We start from the raw sequence: 18458 nt of genomic DNA on the forward strand, positions 1-18458 counted from the left end.
GAAGAAACAGAGAGCTTACCGAGAAGATCGACAAGAGTCAGTTCAAAACCGGTCTATTTGGATGATTATGTGCTAATGTCTGAAGTTGTTGAGACAGAAAGACTTCTACTAGCTATTAATGAAGAACCTTGGGACTGGAATGAGGCAAAAGGAGAGAAAGTGTGGAGAGATGCGTGTGAGGATGAGATCATATCCATAAAGAAAAATAAGACATGGACGCTTGTAGAGCTTCCTATGGGATGTAAAGCTATAGGATTGAAATGGGTGTTCAAAATAAAACGTAATGCAGATGGGAGTATAAGTAAATACAAGGCTAGACTTGTAGCCAAGGGTTATGTGCAACGATATGGTGTGGACTTTGAAGAGGTATTTGCTCCGGTTGCAAGAATAGAAACCGTGCGTGTGATCATAGCTTTGGCAGCAACAAATGGTTGGGAGATTCATCACCTTGATGTAAAAACAGCTTTTCTTCATGGAGACTTGATTGAAGAAGTTTATGTTTCACAACCTGAGGGTTTCAAAGTAAAGGGAAGTGAAGAGAAGGTTTATAGGTTACATAAAGCTCTTTACGGTTTGAAACAAGCACCAAGGGCTTGGAATATTAAGCTAAAGACGATATTAAAGGAGCTAAACTTCAGTAAATGTTCTAAGGAGCCGTCATTGTTTAGAAAAGAAACAAACGCGCATCAACTTCTGGTGGCAGTGTATGTGGATGATCTCTTAGTCACTGGTTCGAGTATGAATGTTATACAAGACTTCAAAGCAGAGATGGCAACTAAGTTTGAAATGACTGATCTTGGCCAACTCTCCTACTATCTCGGGATTGAAGTGATTCAATCTAGTGACGGTATTACATTGAAACAAGAGAGATATGCGGCCAAGATCTTAGAGGAGGCAGGGATGCATGAGTGCAATGCAGTTCAGATACCAATGGATCCAGGTTTAAAACTATCTAAAGCAGAAGAAGAAAGCGATGCTAATGAGAAAGAGTTTAGAAGAAATATCGGGTGTCTACGGTATTTAATTCATACACGCCCTGATATAGCTTATTGCGTAGGAGTTTTGAGTCGATATATGCATCAGCCTAAGGAGACACATGCGTTGGCATTAAAACAAGTGCTCAGGTACTTGCGAGGAAGCTGCTCATTTGGCCTATATTACAAACGTAAGAGTGAGAGAGGGCTTGTGGGATACAGTGACAGCAGCTACAATGTAGATCCTGATGATGGTAGAAGCACAACGGGACACATATTTTATCTAAATGAGTGTCCGGTCTCTTGGTGTTCAACAAAACAAGAGATTGTAGCTCTCTCGTCTTGTGAGGCTGAGTTCATGGCAGCGACAGAGGCTGCAAAGCAAGGCATCTGGTTACAAGAGCTCCTAGGCGAGATAACAAGTGATTCGAAGAAAGCATTGATCCGTATTGATAACAAGTCAGCAATTTCTTTGACAAAGAACCCGGTCTTTCATGGGAGAAGCAAGCATATACAAAAGCGATTTCATTTCATTAGAGAATGTGTAGAAGAGGGACTTGTAGCCGTGAATCATGTAGCCGGCAAGGAGCAGAAGGCTGATATCTTAACCAAAGCGCTTGGAAGGTTAAAGTTTAAAGAGATGAGAAGCTTCATTGGAGTTCATGATATGAGAGATAGAGATGTTAAGCTTAAGGGGGAGATTGTTGACCTAAGCTTAACTTGAGTTATAAGTTAACTCCTAATGAGGTTAGGAGTAAAAGATATTGAGAGTTATCTACAAGATATATTACCTAATGAGTTTAGGATCTTATATGTGCTATATAAGGAGATGCTAATCTTATGGCATAACTTGTGAGATTACAAGCTTTAGTTTTTTTAGAATTATTTTCTAGAGCTTTGAGATTAATAAAGAGTTTGAGTTCTTGAGTTCTTGAGTTTGAGTTACAACATCAAGTTTGGTTTCAATACAACCTCTCTCTAATCTCTTTGAACTTGAAAACACCAAACTTTGTATCAATTTCTCATTTGTTATCTCATGTTTTTCCCACTAATTTATCTTGTTTTTACAGGTTTTTCATTACATGGTTCTCATATTTCACTTCTTTCATAGTAGATCTATAAATTTTGAATACGTATTTTTATGTGTATTATATTTTAGATTCTAAAAGTTACATATCAAATATTTACACCTCAAAAACAAAAAGAAAACATAGCCCCCTAAAACAATCTCAATAACTGTATTAATATTTTTAGTTAACCACATTGAAACTGAAACTGAATAAAGAAGAGCAATAACAAAATTATTCTTTACACATAATATATAACAAAATATTGCAAAATAGAAACAAATATTAAACCAAGTATTTTATGAAGATAGATATACCTTAATTTTTTTTTTGTCATCAACTTATACAGACTCATACAGACTCTGTAAACCAAATCGGAGTATATTGATCCATGTGAACAACAAAAGACGGTTGTCTCCTGGCACTGCGTGCTAGGCTGTCCGCCCTTGAGTTTTGCGTTCGTGATACATGAACGATCTCTGATTGGAGGAAACTTTCTTTCAGGACTTTAATGTCTTCCAAATAACTTGCAAATGCTGGCCATTCTTCTGGTTCCGAAACCATCTTCACCAATTGAGAACAATCCGTAGCAAACGTGACCTGAAATTGACGTAAGTTCCTCATACATTCCATTGCCCAAAGTAGTGCTTCCATCTCTGCATGGAGAGGCGAAAGACTAGTCCGAACATTCCTTGCCCCCATCAACCCGGCAAACCCTTCTAAAGTACTGAACCAGCCCTGTCCAGAAAAATTATCATTTTCCTTCCAAGAACCATCTGTGAAACACCATCTACCTGGAATCTCCGGCAAAGAGATGACATCGACTTGTGATACCGTTCTCTGTTCTTTTACTAGCTGTGCTTCCGCCCAGAGTGCAGATTCCGTTTCTGCCAATTTAAGCGTATCCCGAGGATCAATATCCAAATTGCTAAAAACTTTATTATTCCGTCCTTTCCAAATATACCAGAGTATCCATGCAAACTGATGATCCTCTAATTGCGGAAGAACTCTCCAGAAAAGATAATCCATATTTGTAAATAGAGACTCTGTTGGAAAAATAGCTGGATTTGATGGTATCTGCGAGAGAGCCCAAACCTGAACTGCTGGAGGACATTCAAAAAACACATGGTTTATAGACTCCTCGTTAGCACCACATCTTGCACAACATATATCCCCAGTTAACCCCCGTGCTTGCAGATTTTTCTTTACTGCAACACACCCCGTTACCAATTGCCAAAGGAAATGTTTTAACTTTGGTGGACACCGTATTTTCCAACAAAAAGACTTCAAAATATCTACTGTGGGTCCAAACATTACTGGTGGTCTTTCCCGATCTGGGTAAACTCGCTCTACCTGATAACCTGATTTTACCGTATATTTTCCATTGTTTGTGAAATGCCATCCAGTTCTATCTACCATCTGAGTCTTGCTCAGTGGTATGCTTTCTATTAGTTTCACATCCTGTGGGTCCACAAGAGTCCGAAGTGCCTGCAAATTCCAAGTCCGCGTAGTAGGATCAATGAAATAATCCACCGTGAGATCTGGATAATGATTGTGTTGGTTTTTGTTGGCTGGTCTCGGGCGAGTGGTTGGGAGCCAGAGATCATTCCATACAGAGATAGATGATCCTGATCCCACCCGTTTGATTAGTCCTTTGCTTACCAGAGATCTAGCAGATGTGATACTCCGCCATCCATATGACGGAGAGTATGAGCGAATCGGTTCCAGGGGTGAGGCATTCTGTTGGGGTCAAAAACGGTTACGACGGAATTACCACCCGAAAATCCTCGGAGATCGTATTCCCGAAAGAGTTAGTAAAAGAAGAGATGTAATTTTCGTAAAAATAACCTATACGAGGTTTTTACGAAGAAGTATCCTTTGGGATTCAAACCAAGCAAACCAAGCTCGGTCGCTACGTATACACGCCGTCCGGTCGCTACGTAGCAACCAAACCCGAGCCAAGCTCGGTCGCTACGCAGCGACCGAGCGCTCGTCCCGCTCGGTCGCTACGTAGCGACCGAGTAAACCTAGGTCTTGCCCTAAACCCAATGCTCTGGTCTCAAACATCTCAAGGCATGATATCTAAAAGATACGAGATCATAAACCATGTCTCTCCGTTCGTATCTCAATGTTCTCGAAAATCGTAAAGATAAGTAAATTTTTACGAAAATCACGAACGAACCAACAGATTGAACGTCTAATAAGAACTACATACGAGACGACAACTCGTATTTACTTCAACCCTACTCAGGAAAACTCGAAACAAAACATTTATCATATAAATAAACTGCGTAAAGCGGCAAGGGATTCAAAGCCACCAACGGCCAGTCCCGGAAATACAAATACGGCCATCTAGGCCTAAACGAAATCCAGATTCAAAGGGCCACACTCGGCCGAAAACAAGCATAACTGATCCATCCCTCATGATCCAAAGTCAAAGTCCCCGGACAACGAAGCACCAAACGCATCCGCGGGACGATCCACTTCCTCGCCACCATCGGGAAAACCGGTCGGAACCTCCTCGGTATCAGGGGAAACCGGGATGGAATCCCAGAACCCTTGAATCCTCTCGTCAATCGGAGGGATAAGCGCCTCAGCGTGGGCACGGTCACTCATCCCACTCCTCATCAAGCTTATTTCCTCTTCAAACACATAGTCATCGGCTCGCGTCCTCCAAAGACTTCCGACCGAACCACGGCACTCGCGAAAGTCACCCACCGAGGTAAAGGCATTCTTGAGGTTCCCGTACTCAACCTGGAAATGAGATTCACGAGTCTTCATCACCTCGACGATTTCTCTTTTGCCTTTCCTCTCCGCTTTATGAACAGCCCGCGCATGATCACGAGTAAGCTGCGCCTCTCGCTCCAGCATCTCGCCTTGCACGCGAGCAAGATCCCGCTCCGCTTTCTCCGCCTTGAAGCGGTAGAACATGGCTTCTCTATGGCCCGCCTCAATGGCCAAGCCCAGCAAGCTCAGGCCCTGCAAAATCGATAGGCATGTTATAAATATATACATACGACAATCACCAAAAAATTCTCAAAAAAAAACTAACCCCATTGATGATGCGAGATCCTTCCGCAACGACTCTCGGCCTCGCCGATTCTTTCGTAGGAGGAGGAGCATCGAAACCCGATGGCAGCCCAGCAAAGAAATCATCGAAATCCGGAATAGGGGCCTCGCTCGAACCGCTCCCGTCGCCGTAAGCAAGGTTCGGATCCCATCCTGGAAGCATAGAGTCATCCATCGAAAACTCTATGTCGCTAAGATCGACATCTTTTCCCTTCCAAGAGCTCGACTCCGGCGCAGCTGTCGGAGCTTCGACGGGATTCTGGTCGTCGGGTTCGGAGTCGCTTCCCGTGTCCGCATCCAAAGCAGGACCGGGTTGCACGAATCTCAGTGCCTTCCGAACCCTCTTCGGCGTAAAAGAAGTCCAGAAGAAGGGACCATTCCTGAGAAGATCCCTCACCGAAATGATGTCCTCGGGGAACGGAGCAAAAGGGTTGATGAAGGGACGATCATTCGGCAACCTCCGGAACAATGGAATGCAACTCTCTTCGACGGATGCAGCGTCTATACGAACAAAGAAAAAGAACTTCTTCCAAGAGTTGAAGTTCGAAATAAACTTCTTAACCACTGACATAAATTTCCGAGGGACTAACCTATGCTTATCCGTACCCCTGACAAGTTGAAGCCTCAAAAGCGCTTCATAATGATCGACGGAAAGGGAAAGGCCATGCTCGTAGCTTAGGATCAGGATCCCAATAAGGTGCTGAATGGCAAGGGGTGTCAACTGACTTATCGCAACTTCGAAACGGTCCAACACTCGGACGAGAATTTCGGGTATGGGGAACCAGAGGCGACAACGCACTACGAACGCCTCATAACAAGTAAAGTAACCCTCCGGGGGGTTGTTAGCACATTCCCCGCGGCAGGGAACCCGGAACTCCACAGCATCCGGGATGTGGTAGAACGATCGCATCGTCGCGAGAAACTCGTCAGTAGTCCTGCTTGCATCCTCTTCCTCGACTCCACGATGGACCAGGACCGGGAACGGCTTCTCCTTGGGAGGGGTCAACGAGCCATAATGAGCAACCCACCATGCCTCGTTCTCGGCAGGATGCACCGAGTGAGGCACGAACTCCATCTTCGGAACGACGAGCTCTTCATAAGGACTCGCGGACGAAGACCCTTTTTTGGCAATCTTTTTCTTGCTCGACATCTTTACACTTCTCTTGAGAGAATAGAGAAAAAGGGTGGAGAGAAAGATAGAAAGTTTTTTTGAAAGATCTTAGAGAAAAACAAGAAAGTGAAAAAATTATGGAACAAGTTACCTCTCTTCTTATAAGACATGAGGATTTACTATTCAAGCTCGGACTTTTGGATATTAATTCCATCCATCACGCCTAACTTGCCAAACATGCCTAACCGCACGCTAGGATCCTACGATGCATGATCCTAACGGGCTGGGGGGCTAACTGTTGGGGTCAAAAACGGTTACGACGGAATTACCACCCGAAAATCCTCGGAGATCGTATTTCCGAAAGAGTTAGTAAAAGAAGAGATGTAATTTTCGTAAAAATAACCTATACGAGGTTTTTACGAAGAAGTATCCTTTGGGATTCAAACCAAGCAAACCAAGCTCGGTCGCTACGTATACACGCCGTCCGGTCGCTACGTAGCAACCAAACCCGAGCCAAGCTCGGTCGCTACGCAGCGACCGAGCGATCGTCCCGCTCGGTCGCTACGTAGCGACCGAGCTCGAGCCAAAGCTTGGTCGCTACGTAGCGACCGAGCTCGATCGTCCCGCTCGGTCGCTACGTAGCGACCGAGCTCGAGCCAAAGCTCGGTCGCTACGTAGCGACCGAGCGATCGTCCCGCTCGGTCGCTACGTAGCGACCGAGCTCAGCCAAGCTCGGTCGCTACGTAGCGACCGAGCGATCGTCCCGCTCGGTCGCTATGTAGCGACCGAGCTCGAGCCAAAGCTCGGTCGCTACGTAGCGACCGAGCGATCGTCCCGCTCGGTCGCTACGTAGCGACCAAGCTCGAGCCAAAGCTCGGTCGCTACGTAGCGACCGAGCTCGAGCCAAAGCTCGGTCGCTACGTAGCGACCGAGCGATCGTCCCGCTCGGTCGCTACGTAGCGACCGAGCGATCGTCCCGCTTGGTTGCTACGTAGCGACCAAGCTCAGCCAAGCTCGGTCGCTACGTAGCGACCGAGCGATCATCCCGCTCGGTCGCTACGTAGCGACCGAGCGATCGTCCCGCTCGGTCGCTACGTAGCGACCGAGCTCGAGCCAAAGCTCGGTCGCTACGTAGCGACCGAGCGATCGTCCCGCTCGGTCGCTACGTAGCGACCGAGCTCAGCCAAGCTCAGTCGCTATGTAGCGACCGAGCAATCGTCCCGCTCGGTCGCTACGTAGCGACCGAGCTCAAGCCAAAGCTCGGTCGCTACGTAGCGACCGAGCACTTGTCTCGCTCGGTCGCTACGTAGCGACCGGGCTCGAGCCAAAGTTCGGTCGTCGTGTAGCGATTGAACCTTTCCGAACATCGATATGATACCAGTCCTTGCATTCTCGTCAAACCTTCGAATGCTATCTCCCAAAGACCGTAGCGAGCTCAGTCCATGTTTCCCGCTATTCTAATTCATCGATCAAACTTTGCGGATTAGAAACCGCGGAAAACTCGTAGTAAACGTGTCGAGTCAGAAGACGGCCCAAAGGGACCTAAAACACGACTCGAGGCCCATCCTACGATTTTTCCTAACCAAAAGCCCGTGAACCACAGCAAGGTTCACGCTTGGCCCACGAAGAAGGATAAATGTCAAGTTTCCGCGGATAAATACGGAAGTTTCGAAGATAATTGTGAAGATCGGGAAAAATGGAATATCTCCATTTTTATGCTATGACGGCTTAAGGGCAGAAGAGTAAAAGCGTAAACCGACCTTGGAGCTAGTATATAAGGAGTCCTAGGCGAGGAGCAAGGGAGAGAACTTTTTGAGAGCAAACTTAGCACTTAGAGCAATTTAGGCAATTTTCCGTTTTTGTTATTTCGAGCTGCGACTCAATTAGGTTTAGCCGTCTTAGGGTTGCTAGAACTAGGAATCTCGCCGACAGCTCTCGAGCCCAGGCTTATACCTTGTTGTAACGCTCATACGCAGATTCGGAATAAGATCTACTTTGCTCTCTTTTCGATTTCTTATTTTTATCGTTGTTATTCTCGTGTTCTGATTGCTTGACGTGTGGTAATTAACAGATATTCGGGTCCTCTGGGAAATTAGGGTTTTCCTAGTTTCCTTATTTAAACGGAAATCGACAGTGTGAATTTCGGTTCCCACACATTCCTGTAATACCGACCTTTGAAAACTCGAGAAAATAGAGTATTCGGCTTTTCAATCAGTCTCCATAACTGTTTACCAAGCATCGCCGTATTGAAATCAGTGATGTCCTTAAATCCCAATCCACCTTCCTCTTTACTAATGCATACTTTGTCCCATGATTTCCAATGCAAACCTTTTGTACTACCCCCTGGACTCCACCAGAATTGTGCTACCGCGCTTGTCAATTTCTTCGCGGTTGCCTTGGGTAATCGATAAACCGACATCACATGATTTGGTAATGCCGTTACCACTGATTTTATGATCACTTCCTTTCCTCCTTTCGTGAAAAACTTAAAAGTCCATCCATTGACCCTTTTATTTAACCTATCTTGCACAAAGCTAAAAACTTGAATCTTCGAACCCCCAAGATTTTCTGGTAATCCTAAATAAGTTCCCATGCCTCCAAGATTCTGGATGCCCAGAATATCTCTCAATTCCTGCCTGATGGATTCCTCAATCTTATGCCCAAATTGAATCGAAGATTTATCAAAATTAATAAGTTGACCTGATACCATCTCATATTCCTTTAATATCCGGAGAATAGTTTGACATTCATCCCTTTGAGCTTTACAAAAGAACAGACTATCATCCGCAAAGAGCAGATGAGAAATCGAAGGACATGCTCTGGCTACCTTCATGCCTGTTAGTTCTTTTCCATGCTCTGCCTTTTTAATGTTTGCAATCAAAGCCTCAGTACACAATATAAATAAATAAGGTGATAGAGGATCGCCTTGCCGTAATCCTCGGTGGGGAATAATTAAACCTCGTGGTTGACCATTTAGGAGAACCTGATATTGGACCGATGATATACACCCCATCATTAACTTAATCCAATGAAGATCAAAACCCATCTTTGCTAGTAAAGCCTGAATAAAATCCCATTCTACCCTATCATACGCTTTACTCATATCTGTTTTAATTGCCATATACTTTCCTTGACATGCCTTATTAGTCCGTAACCCATGGAACATCTCCTGAGCTATAAGAATATTATCCGTTATCAACCTCCCAGCCACAAATGCTAACTGTGTTTCTGAAATGAGAGACGGAAGACATAACCTCAACCGTTGACATAGAACCTTCGAAATAATTTTATACCCCACATTACATAGGCTAATTGGCCTCAACTCCGTCATCCTTGTGGGTCTCTCCGTCTTTGGAATCATTCAAATATTAGTAATATTTAATCTTGAATCCATTTCTCCGGAAACTAAAAAATTGTTCACCATTTCAACCAGATCATTCTTAATAATATGCCAGGAATGTTGAAAGAAAAGAGCCGTCATGCCATCCGGACCTGGTGCCTTTTCTGGATGCATCATAAACAAAGCCGCTTTAACCTCCTCCTCGGTTGCTAACCTCAACAAACGTTGATTCATCTGAGGCGTGATCCCCATCGGTACCTCTGTAAGAAAGCTGTCAAAACCTGTAGGTGAAGTAGTAGTAAATAATTCTTCGAAATAGTCTACAGCCACTTTTTCCACCCCATTATCCTCTGTAATCCAGTTTCCAGCGGTATCATATAATCCTACTATTCTATTACGAACTCGTCGTTGCTTAGTCAAGGCATGATAGAATTTTGTATTAAGATCCCCAGAAGAATACCACATATTCCTACTTTTCTGATGCCAATAATCTTCTTCATCTTTATATGCCTCTTGAAGCTTTCTAGTCACCTCCATAACATCCTCTTGAGATCTAGTATCATCTGTTTGTACCTCCTCAAGAGCTTTCTGCAAATCACTAATCTTGTCCTTTCCATAAGGTGGATTATTTTTCCGCCAACTTGCAATTTCATGTCGACAATTGCTTATTTTTTCCACTATATCATCCTCTCTCCCTTCACGATGATTTAACCAGCCCAAGGAAATTGATTCCATAAGGCCCTCTTGTCCAACCCACCTCTTATCAAAACGAAATTTCCCCTTCCTTCGAGGCACTTTATTCTCTAAATACGCCACCACTGGTCGGTGATCAGATGCCACCATTGCTAAATATTCTGTATAAGAACATGGAAATAGAGTATGCCACTCCTCATTTGCGAGGGCCCTATCTAACCGACATCTAACCGTCACTGCCCCCTTTCCTTTTCCCCTTCTCCCTCGCCAGGACATTTTGTTTCCTCGGGCCGGAAATTCCAACAAACCGCTGTTCCTTATCATATTATTGAAAGGAATAAATGAATCCGCACTTCTCACAACACCTCCCTCTTTTTCGTGATTTCCAGTAATTTCATTTAAATCGCCAATAATAAACCATGGTTCGGATCTTGAAAGTCCATACCTAGTTAAACGTTCCCAAACTTGTTCCCTCATTTTTTGGACCGGATCTCCATAGACAAATGTTAGAAAAACTCTTTTCCCCAAGGCCACTGCCTCCACATCTATCATCCGATTACTTGAGTATAAGATCTCAACCTGATACTCATTATTATAAAACAGTGCTAATCCACCACTTCTCCCATTTGGATCCACTGTAACTAGATTATCGAAACCAGAATGAAGTTGAAATCTTTGTACAAAGTCAAATTCCTGCTTCGTTTCCGATAGAAACAAAAAATCTGGTTTATGTTTATGCCATATCTCTCTCAGATAACTCATAGTCCACTTACTTCCCATTCCTCGACAATTCCAACTTAAAACTTTCATTAAAAAAAATTAAGGATTTGCACCCAAGAAAAAACAAGCGGGTATAAAGAGACCCATATTTTACCTTGTACCATAATTAATTCCATTCCTAATTCCGAAAATTCCATTTTACCGGCATAACAAGACAAAATGCTAATACAAACAAACATTCTAATACATTCACTGCCCACTGTGTATGTCCTCTTCACACTTAATACATTGTCTCCAAACCAAAATATATATCGAGAAACCAAACAAAACCGCTTTGCCTTTACGTGACCAGCCCATTTAATTATTTGGAGTGCTCTCCTCGTCACTTCATTTACTCGGTCTAATGAAACCAAGTATTGTAGCTTCTGCAGTGAACATATAATAGCCAAACATTGCCTCCAAATACCATTCATAATCCAGTACCACCTAAAGAAATGAAACCATAAACCGCTTTCGGAATGCCTAGCTATATACTTAAACAATACATTCTCCAATAGTCTTACACTTACACCCAGAGATGATGCCAACAAGACCAAGCGAAAGAAACCCTATTATTCCATAATAAAACCATAAAGAACGACCAACACATAGCCCACAATAACAAGAACCAAACGGAAAACAATACCAAATCAAGCAAAAAATAAATAAAAAAGCTCAAATATCTTATTGAAGCAATAAAAAAACCATAACCCATACGATGCCCATGCCACATATAACTTGCGGTTTCTTGATTCATGGATCTTTCAGGTACTTGGCAGGATCATGCTTAGGGGCTAAAGGTCCCTTCTCCTCTCCCTGCTTGGAGGAATCTCCATGCCGCATACCTGCTTTGACTACCGTTCGTTTCGCAGCCACCAACTGAGCCAGCTTCATTTTGTTGGAGGCTACTGCAGCTAACGACGGCTTGAGCGCCTTTCTACGGGCGCCTTGCCTCTTCTCCACCTCACCATTGACCCGATCATTCACTTCTGAATTGTCAATCTTTTTCTTCTCTTCAGGATCATCTGCTACTACCTCCTGCATTGGATCATCGTCCTCAAACTCCTCCTCATTTAGCGCAGAAAAAACATTCGCCAGAGTCTCCCCAGTCCCGTTACCAATATGACCACTATGCTGCTCTTCTAACCCCAAACCCACATCAGAAGCTAGACTATTAACTTCCATTAAATCCAAACCCATTTGTTCCAAGACTAATCCCTGATCTCCATCCTTACGTTCCAAGGTTACCTTAGAGTGACCTTCTTGAGTCTCCAGTAGCTCAGCGAGAAAGGCTTGGGAAGGCTTAGCCGGCACCTGTATCTTCTCCTCCTTTTGACGTGACTGCTCCATCCCAACAATCTCACCTTCTTCGCAACCGTCCGTTCGAGCCTCGCTACCTGCACTTGTTGCACCACGCAAGCCTGCAGGAGCTCGTACACGGTCATCTTGATGTGTCCGTGATTGGTCCCTTCTATAGCTCCTGTGACGGGAGTTTTCATCACCACCACGATGGCCACTACGGTGATTGTTGTTGTGAGTTTTACGCTCCCTGTCCGAAGCCTTGACCCACTTTGTGTCTCCTTCCTCAAACATTTTCCCTTTTCCTTTTCCTTGGTACTCACGTTTCTCTCTTACCCTATCTTGTTGCCCTCCATTCCCGTTGATAACCACCCCCTTGTAGCTTCGAGCTTTATCATCGTAATGGCTTTCGTCTTCATCTCTTATCTCCTTCGGCTTATCCGTGCTCTGTATAGTCTGCGGGCACTTCTCCATCTTGTGGCAAAGACTGAAACAAGTTTTACAGTAACCAAACAGCTTTTCATACCGCAATGTTACCGGAGCCTCTTCTTCTTCATAATACTCGCCTCCCTTAAAATCCACAGTCGTCTCGAATATTAACTCCTTGTACCCATCAACCGTGACTTGCACTCTACCATAGTCCAGATCCACATCTTTTGTCACACCATGCGCATCACCAATGCTCCGGAAGGTTGGTGCTTCCCAAAACTCCAATGGCACTCCCAAAACCTTAATCCAAAAGGTGATTTCCGACGGATAATTCTTTGTCTTCCTTGGTTGCCACCGTACTAACGAGATCATCCAGTAGTCAAAGTGAAATGGTTGCATCTTCAGCACCGTTTCGATATCTTCCTCTGCGTCAAAGTCGAACTGGAACCTCCCTAGCCCCAAGTCCGTGCCTACCACCTTGTCTTCCAGGTTCCAAATCTTAGGAAGCGTCACCACCAAGAACTTGACGTTCTGCTCCTCTGGATTCATGCATCTTCCAATTAAAGTTTTGGAATAGCCCTTGATAAGATCTGAATTGTTGAAGTGAGGGACCGAAATCTTCAGCCTCTTACGAGCACCATCATCGTTTTTCATCTCACCAGATCCTCCAATAAGTTGACTCTGAGACATTGTAAACAAAAAGCCAAACAAGAAAATGAGAAGTAGTGATTTGTATGAAAGTAAGCTTTCGAATGCGGTATTGAAGTTGAATCGAAAGTCATCTTTATAGTACTCTTCCAAATCCATGCCTCTCTGCCAAAGATCTAATCCATTAATACCAAATCTTTCATAAACACCCGTAGCAATTGAAATACGAGAATCAATTAAGCAATTTGAAATCTTTTTAATCACTCGTACAACCTTCAAGAAAAAAGAGAAAATCCTTATTTTCCAAAATCCAACTTTCCTCGATCGTAGCTGATATGAATTCACCATCGAGACAATCGGAAAGGATTCTGTATTGATGATTACAGAGATCGTACCTTCGATAAGAAAAGATTTTGGTTTTAAAAAATCTGAGAGCCCGATCCTTTTTCCATATCGTGATGATTCGCCCACCAACCCTTGATCCGATCGAGATTGTCCTCCCCAATCTCGTCTACAGATCCCACTCTTCCCCTCATACCTCATCCAATCGAATACCGTCTTGAGCAGATTTTCCCGGATTCCGGGATTCCACCGTCGCTGACCCATGATACCCTAGTAAATCGTCATCGCAGTCGCCGCAGAGCGTTTTGTTTTGTTTTTTGACGATATACCTTAATATCTTCGATAAATATTGTATTTTAAAGATTTTATTAATAAATATCTTAATCTCACCAAAATATATATTAGAAGCCAATTTTTTTTGGTCAACTAATCTTTTTATAGACTGATAGATAACTCTCCAACGAGAGAAACAATGTTTATAATAGGAAATAACAAAGTCAAACTTTCACAAAGAGCAAGTGCTAAAGTAACATATCGATAGGCAAGAAATTGTTAGATATCTAATCTATTAAAATAAAAGTACAAATAAAAATTACTCCTTAAACTTACAATTTAATTACACTAAAATGCCACTGAGTTAATTATTAAACATATATTTAAGTTTTCTGTTTTTTCCCTTTTTAGTAATACAGATTTCCTAAATTAATCTAACATACTCGGCAATTAAATCAAGTTCTAGAAATCAAATACAATCAATGCAACATTCCTATTTAATGCCTTGCCAATGTCTACGGATGAAATTTATCAAACCATAATCTTTAATATTCTCCTAACCATTTTCATCTTTACGTATAGCTAAAGATTAAGCCAAAGCAAAGCAATGAAATGTTGAATTAATGGAATTCTTTATATTAATCAACAATTCTCTATATTATATCATACAAGTTTAATTCATTTATATTACCACAAGATCGATATATGCAATATTTGAACAAAATATACAAATAAAATCCGTTTAACCAAATTTAAATCCATTCGTTTAGTAACAATAAAATCTTTTAATAACAATAAAATTAATGATTTAAACAAACGATTTCAACTATACCAAAATCTACCGTATAAGAAAACTGGTTAACTATACCAAAATCTCCCGTATAATAACAATAAACTATCACATTAATCAAAACAATTAAATTTAGATTTTAGTGATTTATAGTCGTTTTAAAAAATTCAAAAGATAACATATAAGAAAAAATCTATATTTTTTTATTTTTGATTAATGTGATATTTTAGTTTCTTTTAATAATATAAAATTGAACTAAAAGTATGGAGGATAAAAAATTGTTATCAAATATTTATTATTTATAATCATTAATTGCGATATATATCAATCATATTAGGTAATTTCGTAGTTTTTATTTAAAGAAATAATAGAGAATATTTTTTGTACACTATTAATTAATTCGATGGTTAGTTTAATAAAAACTATTTCTTCCGTTCTAAAATAGATGATATTTTGGAGAGTTTTGGTGTTTCAAAATATATGATGTTTTGATATTTTATATTAATCTTAGTTTTATTAAAAACTGTGTGACCAATGATGTTTTATACTTATTTTTAAGGATTGGCTAAATTAATTGTAGTTTATATTTTTAATGTCACTTTTTAGGAAAGAGTGTATATCTTAATTCTTGTGCATACACCCAAAACATCAAGTATTTTGAAACAGAGGGAGTATAATATATGATAAGATGAACCAACATATTTCTCTAAGAATTCAAAAAATTATTCTCATGGTGTCACGTGACTACAAAAAATGTTTAATGCTCCAGAATTAATATATTGGGGATAATATCAGAAGTTAAATTTTTATTTAAAATAATTATTGTAAAATAAAAGGTAGACATATATAAAATTAAACTAACTATTCGAAACAACTAAAATACCATCAAATAAAATACGAGTTACATCTATATTATTAAAGTTGAAGTACACATTGAGATTGTTTGGCAATATGGATAGTAGTTAAAAATAGTACTGTTTGGAAACATGGATAGCAGTAAGTTAGGAAAAAAAATAATGGGTTTATGCTACTAAAAATTTGAAAGTCTATTACATTATATTAAAAAATAATGGGTCTATGTTACTTGATATATATATATTCAAATCAAAATAATAATTTAAAATTGATTTATATCAAAAATTTATTCAAAAATATACATATATTTAAAATTTGATTTTTGCTAACATATTTTTCAATAACTATTATAAAAATGTTTTCAATATATATAATAAAAATACAATACAAAGCCCAATTTCAAATACCAACTTAAATTATGGTTTTTATATTTCATATTAAATTTAAAAATATAATATATGTGATTATTTATATGATTGTACGTATAAAATATTATGAACTATAAGAAAACTTAATTGATGGTACATATAAAATACGATTAATTATAAGATAACACATATATTGTAACCTATGATGACACATATATATAATAGTGATTAGGAGTGGGTGTTCGTGTTCATTTTCGGGTCTTTTTGGGATTTCATGCCCAGTTCAGATCTTTGAGGATTTGGTTCGGAATTGGATAACCAATTTAAATAGGTTTGGTTTAAATATTTGGATAGAGAATTAATAATTATTTACGTATTTTTGGAGTTTTGAGTATTTTTTAACTATTTAAAATATTTACGTTTCATTATTTATATATATTTTCAAGTATTTATGCGAACTTAAAAGTATCATATATATTTAGGATGTCTTTAAATATATTAAATCTAAAAATAATTAATATATATAAGTATATAAATCTATTTTGGATACCCAAAATACTTTGGTTTGGATCGGATTAGGTTTCAGTTCTTCAAATACCAAAATTTTGAATAATTCAGATATTTAATCAATTCCGGTTCGGATTTAGTACTACTTATTCGGATTGGGATCGGTTCGATTTTTCGAGTTCGAGTTTTTTGCCCAACCCTAAATAGTGACATAAAAATCAAATAGCATCATATTTTTTTTTAAAATACACCCGCACGGGCGTGCGGGTCAAAATCTAGTACGATATTATTTTACTTGCTTGAATGTCTATCGACAATCAATATGTGTTGGTTTGTTAACCAACACCATATGAAAAATATTTTAAAAGATAAATAATCTTATATTTGACCCATAAAAACGAAAAAAATACCCATGCGGGACGTACACGTCAACAACCAAATATCTGAATTACATTTTACGCAAAAATGTTTTAATATAAAATTACTTGATGTAATTTGACTACAATTTACAAATATAACATTAAATACAAATACGAATCAAAATGTAAAATTAAATACCTGCGCGGTCGCGCGGATCAAAGTCTAGTAAGCCATTATACTTAAATAACCAAAGACATGAAGAAGTCCTCTAAACTCGATGTCTATAAGCTAGAAAGTGAGATGAAGCTACGCCAGACAAATAGCACATATGAAGCTCCAATGACTGAAGTTGATACCAAAACTGTGACAGGAGTAACAATCAAGATAACCACTAGGGATTGATCAGTTTCATTAGTAGGAACAACAGAGTCCCAAACTACTGGAAAGTTTGACCACACATACATTGAGCAGTTGATATCATCTTCCATAAGGTTCCTGCTATAAAACTACTTAAACAAATGAAATACAACCTAATAGCAAGGTGAAGACAGAAATTTGAAAACAAATTTTATCGTTAACAAGGGGGAGTTTTAAGAATGTTTATGAAGCTCCAAAGACTGAAGTTGATACCACAACTGAGACATGAGTAACAATCAAGATAACCACCAAGGATTGATCAGTTTCATTAGTAGGAACGACAAAGTCCCAAACTACTGGAAAGTTTGACCACACATACATTGAGAAGTTGATATCGTCCTCCATAAGGTTCCTGCCATAAAACTACTTAAAACAAATGAAATACAACCTACTAGCAAGGTGAAGACAGAAATTTGAAAACAAACTTTATCATTAACAAGGGGGAACTTTAAGAACGTTTATAAAGCACTAACCCATGACATAAAGAGATGAGAAATAGATTTTAGTAAAAAAGTATTAGAAACCAACTCATATATTAAATCATTATGTAAAAACTGGTTAGCGCCAGAAACTTCAAAATCATTTTCTCACTCAAATCACAACAGAAGTACTCCTCGCTGCACTAAGAGAGAAAGAGATATACTGAATGAGGGATAATTAAAGATAGCGTCTGGAAAAATGGAACAAGAGAGAGATACATGCATCAACCGAGTAGTTTAGAATATACAAACATCATGCGCGTAACGCGGACAGACTACTAGTATAAAATATAAACAAATAAAAATAAAAGCAAATGACGTAACCGTTTTTTATGGTTTATAACATTTTATCTCAGCCACTAGATCACATTCATTTAATCGTTTAGATAGCTACAAGAACAAACACTTTCAACGCAACATAGCTTTTCTTTTTAAATATTAACTAAATTTCTCCAATTAGTTTGAAACTCAACAAATTGGCTACCTTTTTGCTGACTCATTTTCTTCAAACCAAGGGTAATTTAGACACATATATTCCACTTTATAAGCACAAAGTACACTACATGCACAAAATAACTAAAATGGTAAAGGTACATGTCCATAGTATGCTAATATGTAAAGCTCTCCAAATTGTGTAATTGACTCTATATATATAATCTAAATGGGCTTAAAGCCCAC

The 18458-nt window shown here is 39.9% G+C and overlaps 1 protein-coding gene across 1 annotated transcript; it reads right to left on the bottom strand.

Moving 5' to 3' along the window:
• Positions 1–11565: 11565 nt before the first annotated feature.
• LOC106361508 lies at positions 11566–14084 on the bottom strand. The gene is made up of 2 exons (XM_048734848.1): positions 13663–14084; positions 11566–13422 (listed from the first exon to the last, which is right to left on the bottom strand). Exons 1-2 carry the CDS (start codon positions 13993–13995, stop codon positions 11767–11769), a joined length of 1989 nt encoding a protein of 662 aa, XP_048590805.1. The 5' UTR covers positions 13996–14084; the 3' UTR covers positions 11566–11766.
• Between the last annotated feature and the right edge of the window lie 4374 nt (positions 14085–18458).

Source organism: Brassica napus, chromosome A6, assembly GCF_020379485.1.
Source record: "Brassica napus cultivar Da-Ae chromosome A6, Da-Ae, whole genome shotgun sequence".
Classification (NCBI taxonomy): domain Eukaryota; kingdom Viridiplantae; phylum Streptophyta; class Magnoliopsida; order Brassicales; family Brassicaceae; genus Brassica; species Brassica napus.